The following is a 21,878-nucleotide window of genomic DNA, read 5'->3' as shown; positions in this document are numbered from 1 at the left end:
AGCGAGGACCTGGCTTAGCCGGAGGCTGGCGTCCAGGGCCACCGGGAGCGTCCTGCGGGAGCTGGCCCTGCACGACCCTCTTCAGCTCCCCGCTTCCACCGCCCGCCGGCCCAGCACCTCCTTGGATGGACGGACTCCTGACGTCTGAGTCATGCGTGGCTCGGCCAGGCATCTTAACCTCCCGAAGGCCTCTCCTCCTGTGTCTGCTGGCACTCCGGGCTCCGAGCGAGGTTAGCGGACGAGGAGCCGTCGTGGCTTCCTGTGCGTCCTGTGTGTCCTGCACCGTGGCGTGGCCCGTCCGGGGCGGGGCAGGGCAGGCTCCAGCCTTTCTCCAGCTGCGCATTCCTTCTCTCCTCGCGGCTGCCTGCCCTTAGCCGAGAAGAGACCTGAGCTTTTAGCCGGGAGTCCCGTGGCCTTAGGAAGACGCCTTCAGCCTCTGGGCCTGAGCTCCTCTGCCTGTAAACCGAGGGGGAGACTGCGTGGAGCCCAGCAGACGCTCGCTTCGCGTCGTCTGGTTTCTCTGAAGGGAAGGCAGAGGTCCCTTGGCAACTCCCCCGAGCACCGATCGAGAGGCTTCTCTCCTCTGGGTTCTGAGATTTTAAAATAGAAAACTTTTCCCCGGATCCACATCCCGCGGCCTCTGAGCGGCGATCTGTGCCCCTCTCTTCCCAGGGATCGGGTCATGATGCGTGGACGGGAGTTCCGAGGGCAGGACGTGGCTGTCTGGTCGCTGTCGGTGAGGACGGTCACTGCCGTTGGAGCTCACGGGGTCAAGGCGCTCCGCCCCCTCCACGTGTGGACGGGAGCCCGGCCCCCCGGGAGCGTGAGAGCCAAGCGTCCCCCAGGAGGTAGTGCGAGACCACACGGCCGCTACCCACCCCAGCTGCGTTCCCGGGTGGCTCTCGCCGTGGCAGCCGCTCTCTGGTGCCATCATATGAGAAAGCCCCTCTGTGCGGCCAGCTCTGCCAGTGCTGAATGGAAATAAGTTTTTACAATAGCTTCTGGTGTCCCGGGTGCAACCGGAAGCGGGGTTGGGTCTCCTCTGGGGGCACGTGTCTGAGGGTCGGTGGTTTGGGTTTGGTGGGTCAGGCTGGGGAAGAGGCGTGTGGAAGCCCTCAGTGTCTGTACACGACCCCCACCACCACCAGCCTCCCAAACACACTCCGGGGAAGGCCTCTGTGCCACCAGCGTTAGATCGAAAACGTGTGAATGTTGCCCGCTTGGGGATGGGCTCTCACCGCAAGCTCCTGGGGGCGCTGGTGTGGCCCGTGTTTGGTGCAGGGCTAAGCCTGGTCCGCTTCTGCTGTCCCGCCCGCTGCACGGTTCGCGCTGACAGCCGTCCTGAGAGGTTGGTGTGAGGTTGTCTGCGGTTGACAGTTGTGGAAACTGAGGGACGGAGAGGCTAGGGGCCACCCCCAGGGCACGCAGCCGGTCAGGGTCGGAGGTCAGGTTCAGGGCCAGGAGGAGACGCATGGTGTGTCCAGGGACGGGCCGGGTTAGAGCAGGCGTAAGTCCTGAATTGTGAGTTCCGTGAGCGGAGAAAGTTCCGGAGAAGGGCGTCCAGGTGGGGCATTGCCCCGCGTCTCTGCGTTCCCGGCTGTGAGGCTTGGGGAACTCTCCCTCCTCTCAGCCCTGCCCACGTGGCCTGGGGACGGGGCCAGGAGGCCACGAGGAGCGAGGGGCGGGGCTCAGTGTGGCCCCCACCCCACTCCTGCCCTCCTCTGCTCCTGCAACCAGGAAAGAGGCCCGAGTTCACCGACCTGCTGCGTGTCGCAGGGCCAGGGCGCGCGGGAGACACAGCTGGCCGCGTGGCTCTGGCGCTTCTCGTGCCGCCGCCGGCGACTGCCAGGCTCCCCGCTGCGGGCGTGCAAGGCCCTTGGCCTCAGCGGGCCCGTTTGGAAAGCCCGGGCGGGGGGCCTGCTCACGGATGGCGCCCGAGATGGGGCGGACGGAGGCCAGGGCTGTGGCGTGGTGTTGTCCTGTCCAGGCCCGGAGATGGGCCCGTCCCCAAGACTGGCTTTCTGTCTGCTTTGGGAACATGTTTACATAGACAGGACGGGGCCACTTCAAAAGCCATTCACACGCGCCAAGGTTCCCGCCGGGTGGGGGGCTCTGTGAGGTCTGCGGTCTCGCTGGGCGCGGGAACTGGAGCCAAGCCCAGGGGCTCGGGGGGCAGGCTTGCCTCGTGGAGTGGGGGCTCTGGGGCTCCCCTGAGCATCTCCTGCCGGGGTCCCGGAGTTGGACGTCTGACGACACCCATCAGTCACTTCACCAAGCTCCTGCTCGGGCCGGTCCCCGGGCTGGACTCCAGGATCCACCATCCAGCCGGGCAGCAGAGATGAGAAAGGCCAGTTCTGAGGCGTCGGGTCGGGGTCTCGGATGAGAGCAGCCTCTGCGAGGCCGGGCACCGCCCGTCCCGCTCACCACCTTGTTCCCTTGCCTGAGCCACTCGGCGGAAGCCCTGGATGCAGGCTGGCTCCGGGCTCTGTCCCCTGACGAGGGGGAAAGCTGTTGAACTGAGCGCGGCAGGAAGCCTGGGTCACTGGTTTCCTGCTCTTCCTTCTTCACACTTCCTCACGTTCGTGTACTTCACCGTGGTTATCGCGGGGGAGGCGCGCACGTACTCCCCGTGCTAGAGACGGGGAGGTAGGAGCCGGCGAGCAGGGGAGCCCTCCCCAGCTTGGTCCGACAAGAGAGGGGCCACTCCGGGGCTGGCACCTGGACACGCTGACCCCGAGGCTCTCCCTGCCGGGACACCAGGGTTGTACGTCCCTCCCAGGCACCCGCTCAGCGCCCCAGTTCCGGGCACAGCCGGGTCTGACCCGCCCCCTCCACCCAGTGCTCGTGGAGCCAGACGTGTACCAGGCTTTGGGCTGATCCTTGAGGCCCCTCTCCCTTTAGCCCCCTCCCGCCCCTGCAGCGGGAGCTCTTCCTGTCGGGGACGGAGAGCAAGGGTGCCGGTGTTAGAGCCAGAACCCAAGCCCGGCCCCAAGCCCAGTCCGTCTGTCTGTTCCCCCCCCCACACACACCCCGTGTACAGACACCTGTCTCCTGGGCGCCTCCCACCTGCCTCGGCTGCGACCGAGCTTCTCCAGGCTGCCCCAGGGACGCCACCGGTGCAGGAAAGATGTGAAGTTATCTTTGACTTTCTTGCCCCTTTTCGTCCCCCTTAAAATGCTTAGAGCTGTAATCGCAGTCACAGGAGCGCGTTTATCTTGACAGAAGTGTGGCCGTAAGCTATCGGTGCTGGTGAAATAGCCTCTGAGATGATTGTTTCTGCTGGTATCGATAAATTCCAACACGGAGCAGAAAGGTCAGGCCCTGCCAGATAAAAATGTCTCTTCGGCTTGTTAATTAAAGGTTTATAAGGATGTGGAAAAACGCGCCCTGGGGTAAGCCTTGGAGCAAAGAGAAGCAAATAGATGGCGATCTCAGGATGGACGGTGGGGGGGGGCGGTGGAAGGGGGCTTCGGTGTTCCCGGAAGAAACCCACGGTTCCCAGAAGCGGGGTCGGGGAGGGACCCTGCTCAGCAGCGTCTTCGTAGCAAACTCCTCCCCAAAGCCTGGGACTCCGGGCTTTGACCCAGGGAGTCGTCCGTTCTTCCGTGCTCCTCCTGCCGCTGTGGCGCAGAGGGCACCCCACACACGGTCAGGTGCTCCTTCAAGAGCCATCGGGCACCCCGAGTCCCTGGCAGTAGATAAATGCCAGCCGTCGGGTTGGAGTCAGGCAGTATTTGAGTTCACGGAGTCAGCAAGTGAGCGACCTTTGTGCTGCGAGCGTCCCGCAGGCCTTCGGTATTCCCCCCCCCGCCGTGGCGGGTCCTGTTTCTTCCTTGGTAACTGAGTATTTGAGAGCGAGGTCAAAGTAAAGCTCCCCCTATCTTCCCCCCCACCCACTCCGACCTCGGGGGCTCTGGCCCCCAGCAGCCTCCACCCACCCCTCCCTCTCGTGGTCCCCTCCCTCCCCCTCCCTGGTTGCCAGTTTCTGAGGTGTGTGGACAGATGTCCCCGGTGTCCCAAGTCAGGAGAGAGGACTGAGCGCCGACCTGCAGTGAAGGCTTAGAACCACGGACGGTGGCATCCGCAAGACACAGGGACCAGAGCAAAAGAGGTGCCCAGAGAAGAATCCATATGGAAACACACACAGGACACAGGCGCCCAAGTGGATGCCAGAGAATGGAGTAGCTGGTGCACAAACCCACCCGGAAATGGACACGCAGCAACCCTCACGCCTTTCCGTGCAGAGACGCACGGACTGGAAAAGCACACAGACGGCACACACACCCCTCGTCTGGAGGGCTTGACTGGGCATCTTAGCCAGAAGGGCTTCCCCAGGGAAAGCAGCTTCGTGCCTCTTCTCTGGCTCCTGTAGGTGTTGGGCATGGATTGGCCCTTGTGTTCCTGGGGCCCTGGAATCTTCTGGCTACCCGTCACCCGTGCAGGAACCCCTGCACCCAGGGGACCACACAGCTCCGCTCACTGATGGAGTGAAGTGCCCGTGTGGGCCTCTCATCACAGAACCTGCTGCATGGACAGGCCAGCTTCTCCTCCTCCTGTGGTCGCCAGGTGGATGGAATCGTCTGGAAGCTTGTGAGTCAAATGGTGCTCCCTCCGTGCCTGCCTCTCACCTGCCCACGTCTGCGCCGGGGCCCAGGCGTTGTGATGCCAGCGAGACAGCAGGTCCAGGGGAGGGAGGGGGCACAGGTTTCTACGCGCATCCCTTTGCAGAAGGCGGGCAGAGCCTTTACAGTGGGCATCGGGCAGGGCTCACCAAGCAGTGCTGGAGAGGGACTGAAAACCGCACTGTGGACTGAGACGCTTCCTCTTAAAGTGACCGCGTCTGTTTGGATGCTCTCTGCGTTGCATATAACGCTCTGTTCCAGTGAACGTCCACAGTGAATTTCCAGTTAAATGTGAGTAACTTGGCCTCATGCAGAGAGGCAAGCAGCTGGCTGGAAGGACATGAACCTCAGAGTTTTGCCCGCTTAGGGCAGGTGGAAAATTCCGGAGGAGGGAGGAACCATCCCATCACAATCAGGAGAGGCAGCTCTGTGGGTTGTGGGCCTCCGCTGTGTCATTTGGAGAAGGATGACACTCATTCCAGGGACAGAGGGCTATAAGGGGGGAAATACGGGGTTTATTTTTAGCAGCTTTGTTGGAATAATATATACAATAAACTGTCATATTTAAAGTGTGCAAGATGTTTGACATAGGTCTACACCTGTGAAACCATCACCGGAATCAAGATAGTAAACGCACCCTTGACCCTCGAAAATTTCCCTGTGTCTTTGATCCCTTCCTCTGATCCCCTCATCTCCACACAACCTCTGATCCCTTTAGATGAGTTTGCATTTTCTGGAATTTCATATAAACGGCATCGTACAACAGTAAGTCCTTTTTTTTTTTTTTTGTCTTGCTCCATTCAGCAAAGTTACTTTGAGATTCATCCATGCTGTATCAATTGCTCATTCCTCTGTTATTTCTGAGTCATATTCCATTGGGTGGATTTGCCATAGTTTGTTCATCTGCGGACCTGTCGATGAACGTCTGGGCTGTCTCCAGTCTGGGCGATCACAACAAGTAGAGCTGTTGTGAACGTTCCGGAACAAGCCTCTGGGTGGGCGTGTGCCTCCATTTCTCTTGGGTAATGCCTAGGGGTAGAATGTTTTAGTTGGGACTGCTGTAACAAAATACCACCCACTGGGGGTTGGTTGGGGCTTAAACAACAGACATTTATTTCTCACAGTTCTGGAAGCTGGGAGGTCCAAGATCAAGGTGCTGGCTGATTTGGTTTGCGGTGCAAACCCTCTTCCTGATTTGCAGGTGGATGCTGTCTCTGTCTGTGGCTATAACAAGATACCACGGACTGGGTGGTTACTGTAAACAGAAGTTTATTGCTCAAGTTCTAGAGGCCGGACGTTGGAGATCAGGGTGCCGACATGGTCAGGTGAGGGCTCTTTTTCCAGCTGCAGACTCCTTGGTGTATTCTTGCCTGGGGGAAGGAGCTAAGAGTCTCTGCAGCCTTTTTCATAGGCACGAATCCCATTCATTTCATCAGGATTCCCCGCTCCTGGCTTAAGCACCTCCCAAAGGCCCTGCCTTCTAACTCCATCACGTTGAGAGTCAGGATTCCAACAAGCGAACTTGAGGGGGACACGGCCACTTAAACCATGGCGGACTCCTTGCTGTGTCCTCACGTGGCAGAGAGAGAGGGGAAGCAGGCCCTCTTAGGTTTGTCCTCACGAAGACACTAATCCCGTCGTGAGGACACCACCCTCATGACCTGATCACCCGCAAAGGCTCCATCTCCGAAAGCATCACACTGAGGACCCGCGTTTCAACGTACACATTTTGGGGGGACGGACATCGGCGTTCAGTCCGTAGCAGTAAGTGTGTATTTAACTTTCCGCGAACCTGCCAAACTGTTGCCGTGTGATCGCGCGGCTTCATGTCCCCAAGGGTAATGCGTGCACTGCTCCACGTCCTCACCAGCTCTGGACTTGGTCAGCCTTTTTTATGGTACCGTCTGAAGGGGGGTGCGTAGTGGTGTCTTACTGTGGCTTAACTCGCATTTCTCCAACTAGCGATGTTTAGTGTCTCTTCATTTGCTCGTTTGTCATCAGCATATCTTCTGTAGTGGTGTGGTCTGTTCAGATCAGGTTTTAATTGGGTTGTTTGTTTTCCAGTTATTGGGTTTTGACAGTTGTGTAACACATTCTGGATGCAAGTCTTTTATCAGATAGGTAATTTGCACATGTTTTTTCCCAGTCTGTGGCTCGCTTTTTCGTTCTTTGAACACCGTCTTTCCAACGTTAGGAGTTTTAAATTTTTTTGAAGTCTAGTGTATTAATTTGTCCTTACATGGATTATGCTTTTGGTGTTGTATCCAAGACACTGCGCCGAACCCACAGCCCCAAAGATTTTCTCCTACGTTTTCTCCTAGAAATTTTACAGTTTTAGGCTTTACATTTAGGTCTCTGATCCATTTGGGCTTTTTAAAAATATGTGAGACGTATGGATGAGTTATGTCTTGTTTGTTTTTAATATATGAGTATCTACTTGTTCCCACACCATTTGTGAAACTACTGTCCTTTCTCCGCTATGTTAATAGACTTTGCAGCCTTTGCTGAAAAATCAAGTGACCATATATGTTTGAGTCTTTTTTTGGACTCTATTCAGTTCCGTTGATCTATTATTTGCATAACTTAACACCTATTCCACACTGTCTCGATTACTGTAGCTTTATAATAGGTCTTAAAGTTGGGAAATATAAGTCCTTCACTTTGTTTGTTTGATGTTGTTTTTTGTTTGTTTCAAGTTGTTTTGGCTATTCTGGGTCCTTTGCATTTTCACATGCATTTAAAAAGGACCTTGTCATTTTCTACCCTTTTTGGGGTGAATTTTTTTGTTTGTTTGTTTGTTTGTTTTTGTTTTTGTTTTTTGGTTTTTTTTTATTGCGGTACGCAGGCCTCTCACTGTTGTGGCCTCTCCCGTTGCGGAGCACAGGCTCCGGACGCGCAGGCTCAGCGGCCATGGCTCACGGGCCCAGCCGCTCCGCGGCATGTGGGATCTTCCCGGACCGGGGCACGAACCCGCGTCCCCTGCATCGGCAGGCGGACTCTCAACCACTGCGCCACCAGGGGAGCCCTGGGGTGAATTTTGATGGAGGCTGTATTGAAGCCATAGATCGATTTGGGGAGCGTTTACAGCTTAATAACACTGGCCTCTGATCCCGGGTTATGGTATGTCTCTCTCTTTATGCAGGTCTTTTTAAAATTTCTCTCATCAGTGTTTGAAAGTTCTCAGTGTACAGCTCTTATACAGCTGTTGTTGTATTTACCCCTAAGTATTCCTCATTTCTTGATGTTGTTGCAAATGGCAGGTAGACATTTTTTTAAATTTCTAAATGTTCATGCTAGTATATAGAAATACAATTGCTTTTCGTATGTTGAACTTACATCATACAACCTCGCTAAGCTCAAATATTAGTTCTAACGGCCTTTTTTTTGTAGATTCCTTCAGATTTTCTACGTAGTTGCTACTGCCATCTGCAGAGACAGTTTTATTTCTTCTTCCTAATCTGAAGGCCTTTTATTTCTTTTCCTTGCCTTATTGCACTGGCTAGGACTTCTAGTCCAGTGGCAACAGGAGTGGTAAGAGAACATCCCTACCTCATCCCTGATCTCAGTGGAAAAACATTCATCATTAAGTGTGATGGTAGCTGTTCATTTTTTATAGATGCCATTTATCAGGTTAAGGAAGTTACTTTCTCTTCCTAGTTTGCTGAAATTTTTTTTATCATGAACGGACGTTGAATTTTGTTCAGTGCTTTCTCTGCATACATTGAGATAACCACATCATTTTTTTCTGACTGATTTTCACATGGTGATGCAGCCTTGCATTCCCGGGATAAGTTCAACTTATTCAGGATGTATTATCCTTCATATTATTGCTGGGGTTGATTTGCTAACACTTTGTTAAGAATTTTGGCTTCTAAGTTCAAGAGAAAGCCTCTCTGGTCACTGGTGGTTTGGCTGGCCCCTGGTGAGAGATGCCTCTCCCCATCAGGCAGGCTCACGGGGTACAAATGTGGCCACATGTGGAACCTCCCCTTCATCAGCTGTAGGTAGTGTTGACTCCTAGAAAAGGGACCTTAGGCAGACGGGCACCCCCAAACACATCCTCTGTATTTGTGGGGGCCTGGAGTCCCTGGGAGGGTGTCATCTCCCACCTCCACACCCTAAATATCCACCCTGCTGCAGGTGTGGCCATCCCATCATGCATTGGAAAGAGCCCTGACTGGGAGGCTGAGATTTGAGGGTGTGTAGGAGTGAGCCCTGGTCATGGCCCCTCCTGAGTTAGCACAGTGGGGACATATATCAAGGGCCCGAAATAGTCCTACCTTTGAAAATTTCTACCCATTGATGGACTTCTCTGGTGGTGCAGTGGTTAAGAATCCGCCTGCCAATGCAGGGGACATGGTTTCGATCCCTGGCCTGGGAAGATCCCACGTGCTGCGGAGCAACTAAGCCCGTGCACCACAACTATTGAGCCTGCCCTCTAGAGCCCGTGAGCCACAACTACTGAGCCCAAGTGCCACAACAACTGCGTGCCCTAGAGCCTGTGAGCCCACATGCTGCAACTACTGAAGCCCACGCGCCTAGAGCCCGTGCTCCGCAACAAGAGAAGCCACCACAATGAGAAGCCCCCGCTCACTGCAACTAGAAAAAAGCCCACGTGCAGCAGCAAAGACCCAATGCAAACTAGCTAACTAACTAACTAACTAACTAAGTACATAAATAAAATTCTTACCCATTGATTCCTGTTTTCAGACTCTGTCCTACAGAAATACTTCGTGATGTGGCAATGGCTTTATATATAGAGATGTGTATTGCACCACTGTTTATTAATCAGAAAAGGATGGGAATAAAGCCCAAATTCCTAGGAGGATGGGATTGGCTGAGGAAATAGCATGATGTCTGCTGAATGAAAGACTCTATAACCATTAAAGGAGTGATTTATGGAGATTGTAACAACTTCAGGAAACCTTACATGTGTCCTTAAGTACAAGTAGAAAAACAGGTTACACATCACATTCTGTTTGGTGTGAGTGGTGCTGTGTCTTTGGGTAAAATGAGAGTGGATTCCACTCTGGGGAAATGAGGAAAGACAAGTCCAAGGAAACTGGGAAGGATGGAAGCTCCAAGTTTAGCATGATTTTTTTCTTGATTAACCTTCACTGGTTCTTATAAGTAGCCTCCTTTATTTTGTCAAGATATACATCATGTTTACTAAATAACCCGTCCTGAAATTTGGCAGGATTATTGAGGTCACAGCTATAGGCAAACTGAGCTGTGTGTACTCTGTAAACTTAAGGTAATTTTTATAAATCTAATAATGTCCTTATTCTCCCTTCTCTGTCTTTCCTGCTCTGTTCTCTCTCCCTCTTCTCTGTCTCTCAGACTCTCCCCTTCCTTCATTTTCTTTCTGCCCCTTCCTCCCTCCTTTTCACTTTGCATGTTTGTATGTTCATAGGTCAAATAAAATAAAAAATGTTTGCAGGGAATCATTATGAAAAAAAAAAAACCAAACAGGTTACAGAATTCCACGTACAGCTGTAGAGAAAACGTACTTAAAAGGAAGCTAATGTGAGACAGTGATCGTTTTCCGAGGATGCCATTCTCTTTCCTTTTCTGGTTTCCAAAATTTCTTGCATGATACATATTACTTTGGTGATTTCAAAGCTTACCCTTAAGAGAGAGGAGAGCAGAGTTCGCTGTCTCCGAGGCCCCCCGGCGCCGCCGGGCTGGGGGGAGTCACCGGGGGCCGGCCGTGTGGGGTCGCGTGAGTCCCGGAGCCGTGTCCTCTCTCATGCTGCCCTCCTCTGTCTTCCAGGCTTTGGGAACCATTACTGCAGTGCCTGCCACGGGTCCTCAGGTGAGCTCCTTGCAGAGGTTGGCCGGGCAAGGAGCAGCAGTGCTACCTCAGGTAAGCAGCCTGTGGTGGGCCCCGGGCTGGCTGGCTGGCTGTCTGTCTGTCCACAGCCCCTCAGCAGTGAGGCTTCGGTGAGCCCTGAGCTGGGTGCGACGTCGTGGGAGTCCCTTTCCTCTCCTGCCTCCTCTGCCTGCCCTTCAGAGGAGGTGTTTGGACCACACCCAGTTTTTCACACAGTGAGGAATTGAGAAATCAATTCAGTGGGTCACGACCAGGGTTTTTTTTTTTAATGGAATAAACTAGGCCGGACTAGAAGACAGCAGAAAATACCAAGACGCATCATAAGCGTTTTTTCGTGAACAATTTGTTTCTGGACTGGATCACAACGTAATGGAGATTTTTTTTTTAAATATAAATTTATTTGTTATTTTTGGCTGCATTGGGTCTTCGTTGCTGCACGCAGGCTTTCTCTAGTTGTGACGAACGGGAGCTACTCTGCATTGCGGTGCGCGGGCTTCTCGTCGCGGTGGCTTCTCTTGTTGCGGAGCATGGGCTCTAGGCATGCAGGCTCAGTAGTTGTGGCACATGGGCTCAGTAGTTGTGGCTCGCGGGCTCTAGAGCGCAGGCTCAGTAGTTGTGGTACATGGGCTTAGTTGCTCCGCAGCATGTGGGGTCTTCCCAGACCAGGGCTCGAACCCACGTCCCCTGCATAGCGGGCGGATTCTTAACCACTGCGCCACCAGGGAAGTCCTAATGGAGATTTTTGAATATGGGTCACAGTCAAAAAAGTGTTAGAAACTCTGGGCTGAAAGGGTACATTTCAGGAGCCGGCGCAGACGCCAGGCCATGGGCCTGGGTTCCAGCCGGGGTCCCCCGCTGTGGGCTCTGCACTTTGGGCAAGTCATCTGGGCTGCGTCTCCTCGTCTGCAGAGAGGGTGGTGCCAGTGCCCCCCTGGCGGCCGTGAGGACTGAATCGGGGCACAAAGCCTTTGTAGCCGGGCCTGGTCTGGAGTAGCAGCCTGCTGGGTGCCGCCCGGTACGCAGCTTTGCGGGGCACCTGCTGCTGAGCTGCGAGGGGCTGCGAGCTGCACAGGCGACGACGGCTCCTGCCTGTCCTGGGGCTGCAGGCCAGGGCAGATGCCCCCAGCTCGAGGACAGTGAGGGGCGGCTGCCCTGGGCCCTCTTGTCCTTGTGGCAGCCTCGCTGAGTGCCCACCTGTGCTGAATTAGACAGGATCCTGTCCCCAAGAGGCTCAGATTCCAGGAGGGGGACAGACAAGGAATCAGACGATTTGAACCCAGAGTGATTGGTCTGAGTCAGAAGGATTCACGGGGGCTGTGGGAGCCTTGAGGAGGCTCATAGCCCGCCTGGGGGTCAGGGAGGGCTTCCTGGAGGAGATGGTGCTAGAAGCAGGGCTCCGAGCGTAGGAAGTCTTGGTAGTCCAAGGTGGAGGCAGGCCTCAGGGGACGAACACCCCAGGATACTGGAGCCTGAGGACACGGCGGGGAGAAGAGGAGGCAGGTGGCAGTGGGGAGGCCGGAACCGCAGGCCTGGCGGTGCTGGAAGGGGAGGTAGGAGCAGGCATAGCACCGGAGACGTCAGCAGAGGCCTTCTGGGGGCCTTGGATATTGGGTAGCGGAGTTGAGCGTTGTCTGTCAGTGACTTGATGGTCCTGAGGAGCTACGGAAGGCTTTTGAGCAAAGGGAGGGTCAGGGCTGGGGCCCCAAGGAAAGGCTTCTGCTCAAGGCCAGTGCTGTTTTCCTAGGAGTTTTCACTCCCACGTACACCCCTCAACTGTAAAAGTCCAAGGGCCACCTCTCCTGCTGCCCCAATATATGTGCGTGCACACACGCACACACACGCACACGCACACGCGCACACACACGCACGCACCCGCGACCAGAGCCCCCGGGCCAGTCAGTGCACGCCCAGGACCCAGGCAGCCTCGGCAGGTCCATGGTCTCTCCGCCGCCATCTCCTCACCTCTAACGTGGGAGTCCCTGACCAGGTCACGTCTGTGCCACTGTCATCTGCCGTGGCTGTCATCACCCCGTCTGTGTGTCTATCTGACCGTGCCACCGTCCCTCCCTCCGCAGGTTAGGCCAAAGACTCTGATTCCAGACAGCCTCCCCATCACCCCGGGCCGGGACCAGCCCCCCAAGCAGCCGCCAACCTTCCAGAAGGCCACCGTGGTCAGTATCAAGAACCCCAGCCCAGCCCTCCCCACTGCCAACAACACCGTGAGCCATGTGCCAACGCCCGGCAGCCAGCCCCGGGCCCTCGCCGAGCCTGCCGCCGTCACCTCCCCTCTGAGCAGCGCCGGGGTGGCCTACGCACTCATCTCCACCGCCCCCAGCAATGCCACCGCCATGGCCCCCAGCACCGCCGTGTCCGTGGTCAGCGACAGCGTCAAAGTCCAGCCCCTCCTCATCAGTGCCGACAGCAAGGTGAGGGCGCCCGCGGGCGGCCTCCCTGAGGGGCCAGGCGAACGGGGCCCCGGGCAGAAAGAATGACCGGATGGCGGAACGATTAGGTGGCCAAAGGAATGGATGGAGTGTGAACGGAGGACTGAATGCACAGCGTGGGAATGAACAATAAGTGAATGAATCAGTGCGTGCACGGGGCGGGGCGGGACGTGTACAAATGAATGAATGAGTCAGTGGTAGAATGAATGGTGTGTGAATCGGTGTGGATGAATGAATGAATTGGCGTGGGAATAATGGGGGTACAAGGGAAGGAATATGTGAGCAGAAGACTGTGTGGCTGAATGAATTAATACCAGTAGGAAAAGAATGATTGGTCAGTGGATGAATTACTTGTTGGAATAATTCATCAATAAAATGTGTGGCCCCGGGGACAACTGGAAGAGTCTCTGCCAATGGAGGGAGATCGTCAAGGACTTTTTGGACCCTGGGTGCCTGAATGGAATATCTATGATTTGTTGCCAAGATTTCAAACTAAAAAAACTAAGATCCTCTTCCTGTTCCCCTCTGAGCTCCTTGATGATTGAAGTGTTTGGGGCTGCAGAGGAGGTTCCATTTCCTCCCTTTGGTCTCTTTTCCTCTGTTTCCAATTCAGGGTCCACGAGGCTGCCCCTCTCTTGCTTATGGCCCATGTCCCCTGTTCCAGCCCAAGTGTCAGCCACTTTCCTGCAGCCGTATGTTACTGCACTCAGTATATTTCTGGGTATGTTTTTGAGCTCTCCCACTCATGGGCAGTATTCCCAAGGATTCTCCAAGCCTAAAGAGTTATCACCAGCCAGGGTCGGATGGCAGGTTCCCGTGAGGAAACGTGCACGCCAGGATGGTACCTGGTCCAAAGGGGGTGCTTAGCAGCCGTTTGTTGGTTGAGTGCGCCTGTTTCACTGCAACCTCACTAGCACCGAGTGTTGTCATTTTTAAACGCTTTTTGCTCCTTTAGTTGACGCAAACAGATGCTGGTCGTTGAAAGTGGAATTCCTTTGGTTAGTATTGAACTTGAAGGTTTCCCTGTACTTTTCAAGACTCCTGTCTCCTTCCATGTGACTCATCTGAGGATGTGCTTTGCCCTTTTTTCTGCGGGGGATCTTACTGGTTTCTTCCCATGAATATCAGAAAGGAGCATTTTTTTCCATCCAGGGAATTCTGGGATTTCAAAATTATGTTACAAAGAAGAACAAAGTCCTTTCCCTGAAGCCAGCAGAAAAATGGGATGCATTTTCTCTTCATGTGTAAGAGCTTCAAATTCACAAGTCACAGAAAAAAAAAAAAAGTCTGCTGCAAGTACCCGAGAAAACAATTCACAAGTCGCTATGTGTTCTTAGCAGGGAAAAACAGTTCGAGTCACTCCTGGTTGAGGCCAGACCCAGGGCTGCTCCTGGTAAATTCTTTTACCTAGATCCATGAGAAAGGTAACGATTCTCTCCCAATTCAATGTCCAAAAAACTAAATAAGCTAGATGATTCACAGGTGAAGGCGACTGCGGCCTAGGGAGAGACCAGGCAGCAGAAGTCAGTTGCAGACTTCTCAGCTCCAGGCACCTCACCCCAACCAATGAGACCTGAACCCCACGAGGACCGCTGGATCAGGGCTGCTTTGCCTGATGCCGAGTGGGGTCTAGACTCCCCTCCCCCTCTCCATGCCCCCAGGATTGGCAGGGCCCCTCAGAGTGAGCAAAACGGGACCTACTTTCTCCCACCTGCCCAAACCCCCAGGCCAGGTTTGAGCACCTCGGAGACAGTGGCCTGGGTGTTGGGGGGGGGCGCAGGGCAGGCAGCCAGACAGACCCGGGAAAGGTTCCAGCCTCTCTGCTCCCTAACCTGATGACCTCAGGCAGGGAGCAGGTCTGAGCCCTCTCAGCCTCAGTTTCCCTGCATGTGAACTGGGGAGAAAGAAACCAACCTGCCTTGAGTTCTTGCCGCCTGAATCTTCACAGCCTGCCTGGAAGTACGTACCGCGAAGGTGTTACTGATGAGGAAGCTGAGGCCCAGAGATGTGAAGTGACCTCCCCGAGGCCACACAGCTGGGAGACAGCAGCACAGGATTGGACCCAGGCCTTCTAGTTCCTAAACCAGGACCGTTTCTCGTGCAGACTCTCCTTAGGGTGCAGGCACCCCGTGGACCGGAGAGGGGGGCGCAAGCCTCCCCGTTCCTCGTGACCCCGCCGTTCGAGGCCCTGTGGCCGTCTGGGGTGGGTGCAGCTGGCCCTGGGCTCCGTGGGCCTCTGCCTCCCTGGGCTCTCCAGTTCCCCCCTCACCCGTCTCCTCCGTCTCCAGGTCATCATCATTCAGCCTCAAGTGCAGACGCAGCCCGAGAGCACGGCGGAGTCGCGGCCGCCCACGGAGGAGCCATCTCAGGGAGCTCAGGCCACCAAAAAGAAGAAGGAGGACCGGCCCCCGAGCCAGGAGAACCCCGAGGTGGGTGGCCGTGGTCGGGGGGCCGCGGTAGGACGCGGCTGCCCAGGGAGAGGGGACGGGCCTCACTCCGACAAGCCCAGAGCACAGCCTCCCAGGGCAGGGGGAGCTCCGGGCAGCACCGGCCCCGTGAGCCGAGGTCTCAGCCGTTGTGTGTCCCGGGTTTGCTGGCCGAGCGGCAGCGTGGGGCAGTGGTTAGCCCCGGTGGCGGCCCAGACGCTGCCTGGGTTTGCGTCCCAGCGCAGGTGTGGCGGGGTGCGCGGGGGAGGGGGGGGAGCAGGTGGCGCCCGTTTCCTCACCTGCGAGGGCGGCACGGGCGAGTCTGCCTTCCTGGCGGCGTTTTCGGGAGGATCCCCGGAGTCAGTGTCTGCCGAGGCCCCAGAACAGGGCCTGGGCGCTGCTGGCTGTTACCCAGCACCCCAGGCCCCGGCTGTCCCCACCTGTCCCCCTGTCCTCAGGACCCTCCGTCCAGGGGACAGTGCTGCCCTTGGCGTATGTGGCCCTAAAGCAGCCCTGCTCCTCCCTCCGCCCCACTGCCCACTGAATGTCTGAAGGTGGCACAGCAGGACCCTGAAGGCCTTAAACGTCAGCTCTTTGTGGAATTTTTGGTCACAGCAAGCGACGTCCTTGTGTTCCTGCTTGCGTCCTCAGCCATCCTGGGCCAAAATCACCACGCCCTGGGCCTTTCTCCACGTGACTGCCCCTGCCTAGCCCCCATTTCTCTCCCTATTGACTGGTTTATCTCACAAGACTCCCTGTAGAAACCATCTCCTCCAGGCAGCCTTCCCTGACCACCCATCCCCAGCAGGCAGAAGAGATCCCTCTGGGCTCCTCCAGGTCCTTCTGATTCTTTTCATCCGAGTGCTGTCATCCAAAGAAGTCATTCATCCATTCATTCTTTTGTCAGTCACGTCTTAGCCTTTGCTGCAGGCCAGGCTCTGGGCTGAGGGTGGGGACACTGAGATGGGGCAGATGTCGTGCGTCCCGGCTCTAGGGAAACTCACTCCCACTGGCAGACACAGGCACGGCCACTAGGACTTGAACTTGGGTTAAAAAAATGTCAGGTGCCATCAGAGAGTTACAGATTCTGAGCTGTGGGAGATCCAGGGAGAGGGAGAGAGCCATGTTTCCTTCTGGAAGGACTGCGGAAGGCCTTGCAGGGGAGGGACACAGTCGAAGGCACCAGGGGGACAGGTAGGGTTCCGGTAAAAGAGCAAGAGGCAGGGGGAAGGCACTTCCCCGGGCAGAGGGGAAAGGACTCAGCTCTCCCAGGCAAGTCACCTGGTCCGTTTGGACCGTGGGTAGCACGTGTGCGTGAGAACTTCTAGACATGGGGTTAAAGATAAGACATCGGAGCCCAATCCTGGAAGACCTGATGCATGCTGCCGAGGTGGGACTTGATTCCTTGGGTAGTGGGGAGCCATGGACTATCTTTGAGAAGGAGAGTGACCTGGTTATTGTCCTTCGACGTATCTAGAAAGCCTGCTGGGAATTCATAGAGTCGACCGGTCACCGAGGCTGAGATGGAGCCAGTCTCCTCTGTGGCCTCAGGCCCAGTTTTGTCTCAAGAGAGACAATCCGTTCCGTCTGGTGGCAATGTGTGAGCACCTACCCTGTGCGGGGGTGAGGCCCGGGGCCAGCTCGCAGCTCCGGCCCCCACGGGCACCCTTCTGTCCTCCCGTGGGGTTTGCTGCACCCTTAATTTCCGGGAAGGTTTTCTGGGTAGATCCTCTTTGTTCTTTCAGAGTATATCTTAGTCAATTATTGTGCATTTTTATAATTAGTATAATTACATCTAATTACCTCATTAGTGTAAATACGTGTAATGACTTAAATAGAACTTGCAATCACAACACGTCCTGGTGTCAAAGTCCTCAGTAAAGATGCTTTCAGAAGAGGCCTGGGAGCAGTCGTGCTGCGCAGACGCGGGTTTCGTGGCGGCCTTTGAACCTGTGCGTGAAGAATCTAAGTCAGGAGCGCTTGAGGCCAGAGCAGCAGCTGCCCCAGAAACTTCACCAGCTGAGCCAGGCGCGGGCTCAGGGGTCCTGGGGTGGGGCGTGGGTTGGGGGTAAAGAGACGCTGACGGTTGTTTGTAAGGCTCAGCTGTACGGTGGCGTCTGGGGGAGCGGCTGTCGAGGTCCCAGCGTCCATACACCCCACACGCGCAGCACCTCTGAGCCCACAGGCGCCTGTGAGATGAGATGAGATGGCAGTGCCCACCCAAGGCATCGAAGGGACCTGCGCAGTGAGCCCACCTCTCTGCCGAGTGAGCCTTCGTAGCTAACGGTGCTTCCTCCCCTTCTCTCCCAGCAGCGCTGTGAAGTAGGTGGGGCGGGAATTACGGTGTTCATTGTACAGACGAGGAGGCGGGCTGAGAGAGGCCAGCGTGGCCGCCACTCAACCCAGAGAGAACCGGGGCTCCAGGCTGCTGCCCCAGGCCCCATGGGCTCCTTCCTGTCCCAAGTCCTCTGCCTTCTTTAGGACAGAGCCCGGCCTTCTCTGTGCTACTCAGTATCCTGGCCTCGGGCAGCATCTGTCCAAGCTGGTCACCCTCAGATTAGCACGTGCCCTGTGGAATGACAAGCCAGAGCAGGAGTTCCAGCCCCGTTCCAGCCCCGCCGCACGCCAGCCCCGGCCGCCTCTCTGGGCAAGACCCGTGCACACAGATGCTCCCTCCTTCCGCGCCATCCCTGCTGCCACAGCCCTGGTTCCTGCCCTGGCCCTGCCCAGGCTCCCAACCCCTAGATGGGCTCTTCCCTGCAGCTAGAAGGATCTTTCTGCGATTCAGAAATAACCAAGTCACCCGTCTTCTTTTTTAAAAAAATTCTCCCATTTAGAATTTATGGAGCTGTAATTGGCATATTACATGGTATAAGTTCAAGGTGTGCAACGTAATGATTTGATATGTGTATACATTGCAAAATGATCAGCAGGGTAATTGCAGTTAACACATCTGTCACCTCACATGGTTATCTATTTTTTGTGTGATGAGCACTTTAAAATCTACTCTCCTAGCAGCTTTCAAATTTACAAGACAGTATTGTTAACTTCAGCCCAATGCTGTACAGTACTTATTTATCATATAACTGGAAATCTGTAGCTTTTGACCACCTTCGCCCATTTCCCCCAAGCTCCACCCCCTGCCACTGGCAACCACCAATTTGTTCTCTGTTGCTAAGAGTTTATTTCTTTAAGGTTCCATGTGTAAGTGAAATCATAGAGCGTTTGTGTTTCTCTGTTTGACTTATTTCTTTCAGCATAATGCCTTCCAAGTTTCACCCATATCATCAAAAATGGCAGGGTCTCCTCAATTTTGTATTGGTCACCCCCTTTCTTGGAACCCGTCAGAGCACAGCCCCCATTGGGATGGCTTCGAGTTCTCACTTGGACCGTACCTCTCTGCCACAAACCCTCAGCAACAGCAGTTAGCATTGCAGGAAGAGCCAGTAGTGAAGACGTAGCTGTGCGTCACTGTGTCCCAGAAACAGAGGCAGCGAGCACGACGGATGCTCCAGACTGTGGACCCCAGCTTCAGAATCAGATGAGGGTGACCAGGCAGCTCCCAAGGGGCAGTGGGTCCCCAAAATTCTTCTGGCAAGAGAGGAACAGAACCAGGCTTCCCTGCTAGTCCAGGAGCCAGCCTGTGCCTGGGGCCACCCCTGGGCTGGGCAAGGCCAGGGCGACTGCCAACTTGCTATAAGGCGAGGGTAAGCAGTAGGGAGAGAAAATGAAACATAAAACAGAGAAGAGAAGAAGCAGTGCCCAAGGTGAGTCTGTAGACAGAATTGTAAAACACGGGCTTCCCTGGTGGCGCAGTGGTTGAGAGTCCGCCTGCCGATGCAGGGGACGCGGGTTCGTGCCCCGGTCCGGGAAGATCCCATGTGCCGCGGAGCGGCTGGGCCCGTGAGCCGTGGCCGCTGAGCCTGCGTGTCCGGAGCCTGTGCTCCGCAACAGGAGAGGCCACAGCAGTGAGAGGCCCGCGTACCGTGAAAAAAAAAAAAAAAATTGTAAAACACAGGATGCAATTTAATGCTAAGAAGGACAATAAAATCAACTTTTGGAACATGAATTTATTCAAGATGAAGCTAATTTTATGGCGTATTCATAGCAGTGACTTTTAAATATGTTTAGGATACTCAAAAGAAGTTAAAAATAAAGGAATAACATCCACTTGAAATAAATAAGGAATAATGAAGCAAAAAATCATGAAAATAAAACATCAGACAGTTACAAAAATTATTTGAAAATCTGGTAATGAAAAACATGGTGATCGAAATTTTTTAAAAAATTACTAGACAGGATGAACAGAGGTAATTAGTGCTTTGGAATATGGCACCACAGAGGCAAAACAGAGATGCAAAGAAGCATAAAAAATTATATATATGTAATTTTATATATATATATAATTATATATATGTATAAATTATATATTCATATACATATATGAAGCAGCAGAACCGAGTGGTGTGGGCGGGGCCTTGCCGAAAGCCAGGGAGCTGCAGGTTGCAGAAAGAGTCATCCGTACCGAGGATCACAAGTCTGTATTCGAGCGCCAAAGGACAGGCAGTGTCTATGAGCTGCACTTGGGGTAGACAGGGCTGGGACCACACAAAGGAATATGGAAAGAGAACCTCCATAAGGCCTCCAGGAGCAGAGAAGGTGCCACAGACCCTCCTTGACCTTGTTGGGCAGCAAGGAGGTGTGATAAAACAGAATCCCACTGAGGCATCGTATTTGAAGAGTGAAGTCAGTACAAAGCCACCGTACGGAGAAATATGAGAAAGAGAAGCAATTTTCACCATAAATAAAAAATACTACCCCCAAAGTCCAGTATTCTACTATGAATTAAAAGAAAGAAATCAGTACAGTAATCACTGCTAAGAAGGAAACTGCAGTGCTGAAAGACAAGGACTGAGGGAAGAGATGGCTAAACGGCCAAAGTACTAGAGAGAGGGAAACGTGAGCTGAACATTTTCAGGAAAATAATAGGAAGACCATCACATAAATACATAAATGGGGGAGCACAGGGCACCATAGACACAGCAGAAGACGGAGTAAGACCTAGGAGGCAGGAGTGAGAGAAGTATACAAAAGAAAAAAGAAAGAACGGATTTTTAAATAATATGAAGTGGTACCTAGAGAAGACAAGCAAAGAAGATACAACAGGTGGATAATTGGAGGCTTTAAAGAAGAAAACCGGGATGACGGGGCAGAAGAGCTACAGTAAAACTTTCCCATGGTTCCCTGCGACATGAATTTGGCTATAATGGGGTAGGTAGTTTGCTCCGGCCGTGTCAGTGATGGTGGGCTGAAGTTATCTTCTGCGGAGGAAGGGCTGGAGGGAAGGGAAGGCTGAGCGGGGAACCGGGAGGCAGAGCACGGGCCCCGCTAGTACTGGCCCAGCCCAGTCCTCCCAGTTCAGGCCAGTGAAGGGGGTGCCAGGAGTGGCTGATTCCTAGAGGCCACTGTCCATTCAGCCACAGGGGACCCTAGAAGTGACACTGAAACCAGGCGGCACCAAACTGCAGCCTGCGCGGGCATCAGTTGGCTGAAGCTTGCTGGACCTCAGAACCCCTGTTTGAGCAGATCTGCGGCCACCTCAGTCATTTTTAGTAGTCTTGGGTTGACGTGAGCACACGTCTTACAGGATTAAATCTGATGGGCCTGACTTTTCATGGTGTGGTGATGCTTCACTGTCTTTAAAAGATAATTCAAGGGACTTCGCCGGTGGCGCAGTGGTTGAGAATCTGCCTGCCAATGCGGGGGACACGGGTTTGAGCCCTGGTCTGGGAAGATCCCACGTGCCGCGGAGCAACTAAGCCCGTGCGCCACAACTGCTGAGCCCACGTGCCACGACTACCGAAGCCCACGTGCCTAGAGTCCATGCTCCACAAGAGAAGCCACCGCAATGAGAAGCCCGCGCACTGCAACGAAGAGTAGCCCCTGCTCGCCGCAACTAGAGAAAGACCACACGCAGCAACCAAGACCCAAAGCAGCCAGGAAAGTAATAATAATAAAATTTTTTAATTAAAAGGTAATTCAAGAAAATTTATTGAAATAAAAGGAGACTTTAATTTCTATACCGCAAGGACACACTAGGTACCAGGGGAAGTTGACGTGTGTGCTGGGTTAACATTGGGTCACAGCCCAGTAAAGTCATTGACTTTTAGTGGAAACGAAAGGATCCGTAAGCATCCAGGCAAAAGCAATCAAGTCGCTTTAGAGGCAGAACAACTGGGCCGGCTTCTAAGTTTTCCACAGCGACATTCAGTCCAGAACACAGGCGAGCGGGAAGAGAGAAGTGGACCCAAGGATCTTATGTGCAGCCGAGATGTCCTTCACGTTGAAAGGCCACAGGCTAAAGGTTTTAAATCTACCAAGAACTCAGGAAATGTTGTTCCCATGCGCCATTCGTGAGAAACTACTAGAAACTCAACCCCCATCGACCACGAGACGCTTGGGGAAAGCTTGGCACCAACGCTGGTTGAGCATCGTGCGTATTTAACTACAGAGTAAAGCGAACAGGGTAAGCGTGCTGGAACAGAATGTAAAT

General features: G+C 54.2%; 1 protein-coding gene across 5 annotated transcripts in view; it reads left to right on the top strand.

Moving 5' to 3' along the window:
• The window catches only part of PHF21B (PHD finger protein 21B), a 208,763-nt gene that overhangs the window by 170,617 nt on the left and 16,268 nt on the right, over positions 1-21,878 (top strand). For 4 of the 5 annotated variants that reach the window (XM_067010372.1, XM_059080965.2, XM_067010373.1 and 1 more), the window contains 3 exons: positions 10,396-10,488; positions 12,531-12,881; positions 15,188-15,328. In XM_067010372.1, coding sequence (XP_066866473.1) covers positions 10,396-10,488; positions 12,531-12,881; positions 15,188-15,328 — 585 coding nt within the window. The remainder of the gene's footprint in view (positions 1-10,395; positions 10,489-12,530; positions 12,882-15,187; positions 15,329-21,878) is intronic. The other variant, XM_067010375.1, reaches the window with a different exon arrangement.

Source organism: Kogia breviceps, chromosome 12 (genome assembly GCF_026419965.1).
Source record: "Kogia breviceps isolate mKogBre1 chromosome 12, mKogBre1 haplotype 1, whole genome shotgun sequence".
Taxonomy (NCBI): Eukaryota; Metazoa; Chordata; class Mammalia; order Artiodactyla; family Physeteridae; genus Kogia; species Kogia breviceps.
This window is presented reverse-complemented; position numbering and strand designations above follow the sequence as displayed.